This window comes from Olea europaea, chromosome 2 (genome assembly GCF_002742605.1).
Source record: "Olea europaea var. sylvestris chromosome 2, O_europaea_v1, whole genome shotgun sequence".
Lineage (NCBI taxonomy): Eukaryota > Viridiplantae > Streptophyta > Magnoliopsida > Lamiales > Oleaceae > Olea > Olea europaea.
Window position 1 is genome coordinate 15,480,019 of NC_036238.1, and position 10,641 is coordinate 15,490,659.

Consider the following 10,641-nt stretch of genomic DNA (forward strand, 5'->3'; position numbering starts at 1 on the left):
CTAAGTCAGTGTAAAGACTTGTGCTTTTCCCTTTTTGTTTTGATCACTGTTATCATCCTTCTTTTGAGTGAACATAGGACAATCCTTAGCAATATGTCTTGGCTTACTGCACCGAAAACAGGCATTCTTCCCATATAAGCATTTACCACAATGAGGTTTACCACACTTTAGACAAGGCGTAACTGTAGCTACTATGGCCTTGCTGGCACTAGATCCGATGTTAGCCTTCTTATTTTGCCATTTGCCCTTTCCTTTGTCTTGACCATTCCACTTCATCTTTCCAATATGCCCTCTATCTTGCTGGTTGTACAATTGACGGTGTTGCTCCGCATTAGCCTTCTGATACCAAATAGCGTGAGCTCATTCCAACATCTCACGATATGATGTGAAATGATATGATAAAAGAATCATGCTTAGGTCTGGGTTTAACCCTTGCTCGAACCTTCTAGTCTTCTTAATTTTTGTGTCAACCAGGTGTGGAGTATATTTTGAGAGTTGATCGAACTTTCGTTTGTAATCAATCAGGGACATATTACCTTGTTTGAGCTGAAGGAATTCGTTTTCCTTGAAATCTCTTAGAGACTGAGGAAAATACTTGTTCATTACTTCATCTTTAAATTGTTCCCATGTTAACGCCAATTGCTGCTCCGGGGTTCTAGTCTGAGACATTAAATCCCACTAGTAACTTGCATCACCAATAAACATAAACTCCACACACTGAACCTTTTGGGTGTCGGTGCAGTCTATGAGTCGAAAAATTCGTTCTAGCTTACGAAGCCATTCCTTAACTTCTAGTGGACTAGATGCTCCATCGAAGGCAGGGGGCTTATGCCTTCGAAATAACTCAACCACCGAGGCATGAGTCGGGAGAGTAATAGGAGCTAGTGGTGTAGTTGGAGTTGGGTTCTGATTCAGCTTGCCAAGATCTTGAATCATTTGTAGAATATCCCTTATCAATTTGTTCTGGTTTACACGAGACATTTCCCTAGAAATAAGATATAATATCTCACATTAACTTCTTTTTCCAAAACCAGGATTAAAATAGGGAAATATTTTCAACTCGAACCAGATTTGATTTTTTTTATTAAAAGCACTCCTTGAAATCAGGATATACAATAGTTCGACAACCCTTACTTTCATAACATTAAGGAAAAGATAACACAAGGAAAAAGAATCTAGTTTCTAATCCCTATGAATCTTGCGAATCTTCTTTGGTGGAGCTTCATCTTCGGAGGAGGCTTCTGCCTCAGGCCTGGACTCTAGGTCTATCTCAACCTGTAGCTCATGCTCATGCTCAAGTTCATTCTCTAATTCCAACCCAAAGTCATTCTCATGCTCCCATTCGGGATCTTCCTCTGGATCCGATTCAAACTAAGGTTCTGGCTCAGGCTCGGGCTCAAGCTCAATTACTATCTTCGGTTGAGGTTCTAAGCTCTCACTCCACGTGTCTAGAAGGATCTGACAATATATACCGAACCCAATTGCATTTGGGTGCTCTGGAGGGTTACCTTCTTGCATCTCATCCCTGAACATGACTCTCATGTTTCCCAATTGAGGTGGAAGTGGGTGTATGAGGTTATTTATAGCCTCGATATTCGTGATCTCCAGTCTTGGATCTACCGCCGCCATACATCTCTCGTAAATGTCATGTATGTGTTCAACAAGCGGACGAGATAGGTCAATCACGTAGTTCTCATAGGATTGAATGATAGACCTATGGTTCAACGCTGCTCTACAAGTCGTGGCCTTTCTAGTGGTCTGATAAATTCTAACCATGTCTGTCACATAAGTGTCCAATTATGTATTATATCTGTTAGTGATATCAACTTATGCATTATGCTTTTGGGGTTTCAATAAAATAGCTAATCATCATTTCTTCATGTATATATAAACAAAATATAACTTACATAACATATTTCATTCTAAATATCATTAGCATTTTCATAGATTTAAGCTTAAATGATTTATAAATCATGCTCGAAAAATAAAGTAGAACATAATATTTTATTCCATACCTTAAGTTCGTCGAATGATGTCAATTGATGGATGCAAGATGCCATGGAATGCCTTAAATGTTTCACTTTCTCTCTCATCTTTTAATTATTATTATTTTTTTTTAAAAATACGCTAAGTCTACAGAATTGACTAAACTCGTGCTCTGATACCACGCTGTAACGTCCCGACCCGCAAGGACCGGAACGTTGCTAGATTAATTGTAGTTTTAGCCGTATACTTAAAAAAATAGCTAAACTTTTAGAGAAAATTATAAAGATTTAAGTTAAGAATATTTAAAAAAAATAATAAATGACAACATAACTCATTACAAAAGAAACTAATTCCTAATGTCTTCAGGTGACATTCATACATAAATACATTTTTGTTACTTGAAATTTTAGGCAAGAATTTAAAAATAAATGTTGTTGTTTAACTTCCCATTTTTGCGCAGTAAGTTTTAAAGTAAATTCGTTTACATAGTAATCTAAATCGAAATTTCACGAAACTTTAAGAGAAAGTAGGGAACTTCTCATAATATAACATATCCAAATTCAGCTTTCGTCGGCAACATGAGAAGTTAAAATATTTTTCAAAACCTCGCAGCGACTCGATTTGGAAAGTAACCCAACGCAGCATACTTAAGGTGGCATATAAAATTCCATAGATATTGGATTGACATGATTTTGAGTTTATTCAGTAGCTAATCTATGAGGCTATTAAATCCCACTATTTTTGTCCAAAAATCCCAAGTAACGATTGAGTTACGGATTTTTAAGTTCAATGGCAGAAAATGGAATTTTCAGAAAACAGCAACACCATGTTTACTTAAAGTGACATAAAATTTTACCGACATCGAATTGATATGATTCCAAGTTTATTCAGTAGCTAACTTATGAGGCTATCAAACACCATTAGCTTTGTTCAAAAATTCGAAGTAACCAATTAGTTATGAATTTTTAAAATCTGAGCAGAAACTGAAATTTCTAAGAAAACAGTAACATTAACTAGTTGACATTTTTTTTTTTGTAGACGGTGTTTTGTAAGTAAATTCTAGATCACATATATATATTTAAACATAACCTATTCATAAGAAAATATTCGTAGAAATAGTTTCATATACGATGTCCATAGAAAAGTAACTAATAGGAAACACAAATATTTCATAATCAATTTAAAGTTGTTAATTCACCGACTTTTCCATATCAAATTGCATCTTCAACCATCATCATCCGTACCCCCAACAAAAGAAAAAAATCAACCTGTTAGAAGAGATTTAACCCATGAGTTTGAAACTCAATAGATATCATCAGTGCATTTCGTAATCAAATTAGAAAATTCAAACCATGGATTCCTACCGTCGCACGTATATCGATTTCGGCAAAATTTGATATCTATAGCATTATTATAACACGTAGAGCCGGAGAATGATCATTCAAACTATAGTAGTGCCGAAGTACCGTACCCGGAGGTACCATTTCATTCAACTTTTAACGAAAAATCAAATTTGAAGACGTAATAATACTTGCACCTCAACCTACCTTGAATTTTCTTGGATATCAAAGAACAAATGTGTAGAAAGTCTTTCTTCTTCTCACCCTTGTTATTCCTTTAACTTAAATTGACATAAAATATATTTTTTGAGAGAAAATAAGATGAAATTCGAATTTAAGGAAGGATGTAGTGAAAAAGTGACATTTCACTTCTTGTAGCCTTTCTTTTTAATGAAAAACTAAATAGGGGGAGTTGTATTATCATAAAATTTGTTAAATTGGATCTTTAACTAAAAATTTGAAGAGTTTTTAAACCTAAAAAAAATCATAAAAAAGTTTTATAAAAACGTCTACATAGTGATTTGAACCTCGGTTACCTATATGAAATACCATGTAGATGATCATTGGGACAACCCAGTTATTTATTAAATTTTTGTAATCATATTTACTTAAACTTAATATCTTAAATTGTTGGGCTTTTAATTAATTTATGGCTTGGGCTTTCAAAATCTTAAATGGTTTGAGCTTCCACAACTCATTTCTTGAATGAGATAGGCTCGTGGTGCTAGATTATCACAATATAATAGCCTAATTTCATTTTATTTCTCGAGCTTCTACAGTATATATATCATTTTCCTAATTTTTTTTCTAATGTTATATAGTCGATAGAAAAATAGAGAAGTCATCAAAATTTTGTCAAGAAAATCCAATGGAATAAAATTTGTTTGAAGAAAAAAGAGTATAACTGTTCTCCCTTATTTCAATTCCTATATCATTTCATCCTTGTCTTGTATGACAATGTCTTCAATATTAAAATTTTTGGTGAAGTATGTCTCATGTTGTCTTGTATAGTTTTTAAAAAACACTGTCTTTATACGAGATATTTATCAACATTTTATGATTGTAGTAACATGATGATTTGAAAAATAGTTATTGTAGAAATCTTCAGAAGTTTCTTATATATTAGACTATTATTTTGGGGGTAGATGTTGTATAGGTTATAAACATTTATTACACAAAGAATATGCTTCTTTAAAATTTTATTAACAAAAATTCTATGGAAAAAATAATAATGAAGGAAATATGGTACATTATTCTTTCAAGTACGCTAAAAATTTTTTATAATTTGTTATGTATAAATACTCATCAAGAGTATATGCCTTTTTAATGAGACCATCTCCCATATATGCTCAATTTTCGTTTGGAGATTTTTTATGAACGTAATCATGCTTCAGGCATGCCATAAATTTACCGAGTATAATATTAACGAATTGTCATTTCAGGACGTCAATTCGAGTTGGAGCATTTTAAAGATGTTGTATGAGATATTGTTGATTTCTTTGTTCAGTAAATACATCTAAATAAATTATTTTTCAAACTTCTATTTCGAATGATCTTTTGTGAGGATTTAGGTAACATAGTGATGTATTTGTACATTTACTGCAGCTTCTTAATTTCCCCCTAATGCTGAGAAAATTATTCAATTGAATTGACAATTAGCACACCGTGCTATAAAACATCACTTGTTTGAGATAAAGGATCAAATTACTCATTAATTCTCAACATTCTTTATTTTCCATCTCAAAACATTATAGTATATTAGTTTTTGATACACTGCGTTATCAAAATAATTTGATGAAAAAATTAATCTTTGACCATAAGCCAAGTTATAGCAGAGAGAACTATGATGCTGACATGATATGTAATAGCATTCTACAAATAGAAATAAGAAGTACTTTGTTCTCAATAGTAATGATTCATGAATTAATTTGGAGGCACTTAACAAATAATAGTTTCAAATCATTTATTGTCATCCCAACTAACACTTACTAAAAAATTGAGATTTAAGTTCACTATCATTAACAAAACACACTATCTTAATTCTATAACCTGAAAATCATGCTCATAATTTAAAATATGAGCACATCTATTAGATACAGATAATATCTTTACGGTCAACATATAGGGTGAGGGAGCCCCATATATCGCCCAAATTAATTTTCAGAAATACAGAAAAATTCGATCTCTATTTTAACTGGCGACGATCAAGGACCAATTTTCAATAAGAGAACAAATATCATATATGAGTTATTTGGATTAAAGAATCTTTTGATTCTTCGTTAAATATCCATTTTAATTATCATTTCGCATCATTATTGAACTGAACATGTCAAACAACGAAATATAAGAGCCATTGATTAATGATAGTATTAATACATTACTCAATTATACTAATGTGTAGTATCAATTAATGATAAATATTTTAAAAACATAATATTTCAATTTTTTCCAAATTAGTACAGAACAAATTACCACAATAGTAAAATTTATCCGTACATATAACACATTATTGACTCTTTTGGAATCTCAAAATAACATTTTTCAGGAATATTGATATAAATAAGCTATTGCTTCTTTAGAAGCAATTTGATTAAAACTACAATTCTTCCAGATCAATATGATATTTACATTGAAATATCTAAATTGTGATTCTTAAAAAATAATTACATAACATTCTTCAAGAATATTAATAAATATAAAATTATGCTCCTTTCAGAGCATCACAACATTCTTTCAGAATATTGATTTGTATTAATTGATTCAAACAATTCTTCATTATTCATTTGGAATATTTAAATGTTTGAATTGTATGTCGTTTCAATTTAACAACTAATTATTCTTCTACCATATTAATTTAACATAAAAGTGTGCTTCTTCTGTAACAGTAGGTCAATATTCTTTAGAAATAGTGAAAATTATGATATCATGCTCTTCATGAATAATAAAATATTATTGTTTAGAGTAATAAATTAAGTCAAGATTTACTCTTCAAGAGTGAAAAGTAATTCACGTTAGATCTTTTGTGTATCTCATTCGTCTAAGTTGGAAACTGCTGCTACTGTTAGTCTGAAATTTTTTATTGTTGTTCTATTTGCATGTAGTGTGGAGAAAAATTCAGTAGTTGATGCAGAAAGACGGCTCTTAGCAAATGCACTCAATGATCCTGAAAACCAGCATTTTGTTCTACTCTCTGACAGGTGGATGGGTGATAATGTCATTGTTAAGTTCCTTCCCCCCACCCTACCACTCTCATGCGACTGGTCCTTTCTTTCACTACGCAAATTTTCTGATCTGCAGTTGCATATCACTCATAAACATATGGGAACATGAAGACAGATGGGAACAAGATATAAAACGACACTGCCGGTATATTTTCTGTATATGTTTAAGGTCAGTTTGGAGCAGCTGTAGAGCTTTTGGCAGTGGAACTTTTATTAAATAGATTTTGACTGTTTGTTTGTGAATCCAAAAAGTGCTATGAAAATTAAATTGACTGGTTGGCACTTGGCAGTATAACCATAAAAGTGCTTTTGTATAATTTTTTATTTATACGACTTGGTTAGAGGTTAGAAAGTTTTTTCTTTGATATATTAACATATATATTGTTGACTTTAAATGGCTTCATTAAATGTAAATTTCAACTTCAATAAGCTCAAAATTTGGGCTTTTTCACAAAAATTAATTTCGACTTTAGCCAAGCAGCCAATATTTTTTGCAAAAGAGGTTTTGACCTCGGGAATGCTCTCAGGCTTTGGAAAACCCGTTCCAAACACACTCTAAGCTCTTAGAACAGTTAAAAATTTGAGGACTGTACTATTTGTAGTTAACAGCTATGTTGTTAATTACTGGACTTATTCTTGACATAAATAGTTGCATTGCCGAATTTACCTTAAATCGAATAAAAAAGGAAAAATCTTGTTTTACTGGTTTCCAACTGGTACAAATGCATGATAACTGTTGGGAAAACACCTCCCAAAGATTGCCCAAGATCAAACAAACTTGCAATGTGAAAAAAAAAAATTCAAACCACTTCAAAGATAAGAAATTGGGGAAGAAATGATTTTTCAATATATATGAAGAACAATGGATTAGATTACTTGAACAAGTCTCAAGTTAATCTCCAAGAAAGAAAAATAGTTTTGAATTTATACCCAAGAAAAACAATCTTTTACTTGTTAAATTCTCTCCAAACTTTTCTCTAATTTTTCTCTCTCAAAACCGGACGAAAAAATGAAGGAAAAAACAGCAATATATATAGAACTGAATCGGGCGCCATGGTGCCTGCCTCCCTGCACCTTTCTTTCTTGAAAGTGTCGAATACCTCATTCTTATGCTTCAAAAAATAAATCCAAGCATATCTAGAATAATCATCAACAAATGTGACAAAATACCTGGAACTGCCTTTGGAAGTGATAGAAGCCGGACCCCATACATCCGTATGCACATAGTCTAGAATACCTCTCTTCTATGTTTGCTTGGCTGGAACTAAACTCGGTGTACTTTACCGTACACGCAATGCTCGCAAAAATTCATGTAAGGCTTCTTCAAGTTCTTTAGCAAGCCTTTCTTGACTAGCAGATCTAGCCCCTTTTCAGACATATGCCCAAGCCTCCTATGCCATAGCCGAGTGCACTCACATGGGTCTCCACCACTTCCACTTGTTCCAACCACTATATCTTCTGTAACTGTAGTACCCTGAAGAGCATAGAGATTGCCTTCACGAATACCCTTCATCACAATCAAAGAACCACGAACAACCTTCTTTACTCTATTCCATGTTACAATCTTGCAACCACCGAAGTCTAAGGCACCAATAGAGATAAGGTTCTTCCGCAAATCAGGAACATGTCTAACATCCATCAATGTTCTAACCACTCCATCATACATCTTGATTCTAATTGAACCGAGCCCCACCGTTTTACAGGAATGATTATTACCCATCAACACGGTTCCACCATCAGTGCTTCTATAGGTAGTAAACCACTTCCTATTTGGACACATATGATAAGAGCATCCAGAGTCAAGAATCCACTTATCGGAGATTTCTTCATCACAAGAGATGGTGTAGCACTCATCGCTTTCCCTTCCTTCCGAGGCATAGCTAACCTCTTGTTTGACTTGCACCTTCCCGTTGTTGTTGTTCTTATTGTTCTTCTACCAACCCCTTTTGTTAGTACAATTTGCCTTGAAATGCCCAAGCTCGCCGCATTTGAAACAAGGCCTTTTCGCAAGAGGTCTAGAACTCGATCTAGATTTTTCTCTCTTGTCCTTTCGTCGCACATTGCTTCTACCTCTTACAAAAAATCCTTGAGCTTGCTCCTTGTTACCAATGGTAGACATGCCACTAGTTGCAATCTTTCGAAGATCATCCGTTAGAAGTGACATTCTAGTGTCCTCCATCACAAATTTATCACCCACAAGCATCAATGTTTGTACTAGGTTCTCATAAGACTTTGGCAACGAAAGAAGTAGTAGAAGTGCTTGATCCTCATCATCTACTTTCACATCAATGTCCTTCAAGTCCGATATGCACCTATCAAACTTGTTGACGTACTCCCGGATTGGTGTACCTTCATCCATCTTGCAAGTATACAATTTTGACTTCAAATAGATCCGATTAGTTAGAGTCTTCGTCATGAAGTTCGTCTCTAGCTTTGTCCACACCTCCGCCGCCATTTCCTCACCATCAACCAAGATAGCAACATCTCTTTCAAGGCATAGAATGATAGACGCTCGTGCCTCAAGATCTAGCTCTTCCCAATCCTCGTCAAACATATCTATATGCTTCTTCTCCTTTCCCGCCAATGCCTTGTGCAACTTTTGAGAAATTAATAAATTCTTCATTTGCATTCTCCAATATGAGAAGTCATTCTTCCTATTGAATTTCTCTATCTCATACTTCCCAATTTTCACTGTTCCTCTAGTAGACATGATTTATCTACTTGTTTACCGAAAATAAACCAACAAAGTTCACTTGAGAATTTTCACAAACACCTTGTGTGCACAACAAAGTTCAAGCCAACCACCAAAAATTGGAGTTTAACCACCCTGATTTAAGAAGATGCTCTAATACCAAATTGTTGGGAAAACACCTCCCAAAGATTGTCCAAGATCAAACAAACTTGCAATGTGAAAAAAAAAAAAATCAAACCACTTCAAAGATAAGAAATTGGGGAAGAAATGATTTTTCAATATATATGAAGAACAATGGATTGAATTACTTGAACAAACCTCAAGTTAATCCCCAAGAAAGAAAAATAGCTTTGAATTTATACACAAGAAGAACAACCTCTTACTTGTTAAATTCTCTCCAAACTTTTCTCTAATTTTTCTCTCTCAAAATCGGATGAAAAAATGAAGGGAAAAACAGCAATATATATATAACTGAATCGGGTGCCATGGCGCCTGCCTCCCTGCACCTTTCTTTCTTACAATAACTTTCTAACCTTTTCTGGAGAAGAAAATCAATTATTGTCTATTCTGTCCTCAGTGTTTAGGAGCTGATAGAGCCATGTTTAATTGTTTGTTGTACTCGGTTCATAATCGTTCTTAGTTCCCATGTGCCGGGAAGTGGGGATTTACATTTTGATTGCATTTAATTTGAATTTCTTTATGACAGGAAATAACTTTGAATATTGCAGTGGTTCAAAATGAAACGGCATCATGCTGTTATAACTATTGCTGATAATCTGTACCATACAAAATTCAGGGATTACTGCGAGGTGAAGATAATTTGTTGAATATTTATATCTTTTTTCTTTTCAACTTCCCATCCTTCTTTCGGATGCAACCCCGAGATTGCACTTGAGCACTCATAGCGGGTTTGAGTATCCCTTCCGCCATATGAAGCTCATTCATCAGTCGTGGAAGTGACATAGCCCTCTTTCTCATAAGATAACTAATCTTGAATGGATTGAAAGAATCTGGTAGCATCTCAAGAACCATATCAGTCTGGAAATTTGCATCAATCTTAGTCCCTAAGGTCTCCAACTTGCTAAAGAACACTGTCAAGGGATAAAAATCTCACATTGGTTAAATATCGAAATATTGGCCAATTTAAAAAGATTTTGGGCTACTCCTCTTAACAAGATCGATCTTTTAAGATAGAACCCCAAATCTTAACATGGTATCAGAGTCCATTAAGTTTCAACTAGCAATTCGATCCGATTAAAACTCTAAAAATGAGCACACAGATTTCTCTACTTAAGCGAGCCACCATCTTGCGGGGGCATGTGAAGGGATAAAAATCCCAAATAAGCTAAATATAGAAATATTGACCAATTTAAAAAGATCTTGGATTACTCCTCTTAACAAG

General features: G+C 33.8%; 1 protein-coding gene across 1 annotated transcript; it reads right to left on the reverse strand.

The window, feature by feature from the left end:
* On the reverse strand, positions 1-981 carry LOC111373007. Its single transcript, XM_022995457.1, has 3 exons — positions 724-981; positions 472-660; positions 1-339 (listed from the first exon to the last, which is right to left on the reverse strand). The coding sequence occupies exons 1-3, from the start codon at positions 979-981 to the stop codon at positions 1-3; spliced, it is 786 nt and encodes a 261-aa protein (XP_022851225.1).
* Between the last annotated feature and the right edge of the window lie 9,660 nt (positions 982-10,641).

Coding starts and splice junctions, on each gene's coding strand:
- LOC111373007 (XM_022995457.1), bottom strand. CDS start 981: ATGTCTCGTGTAAACCAGAACAAATTGATAAGGGATATTCTACAAATG. Junction 661..723: donor ACTGCACCGACACCCAAAAG/GTTCAGTGTGTG, acceptor TTAATGTCTCAG/ACTAGAACCCCGGAGCAGCA. Junction 340..471: donor CAAAATATACTCCACACCTG/GTTGACACAAAA, acceptor ATTTGGTATCAG/AAGGCTAATGCGGAGCAACA.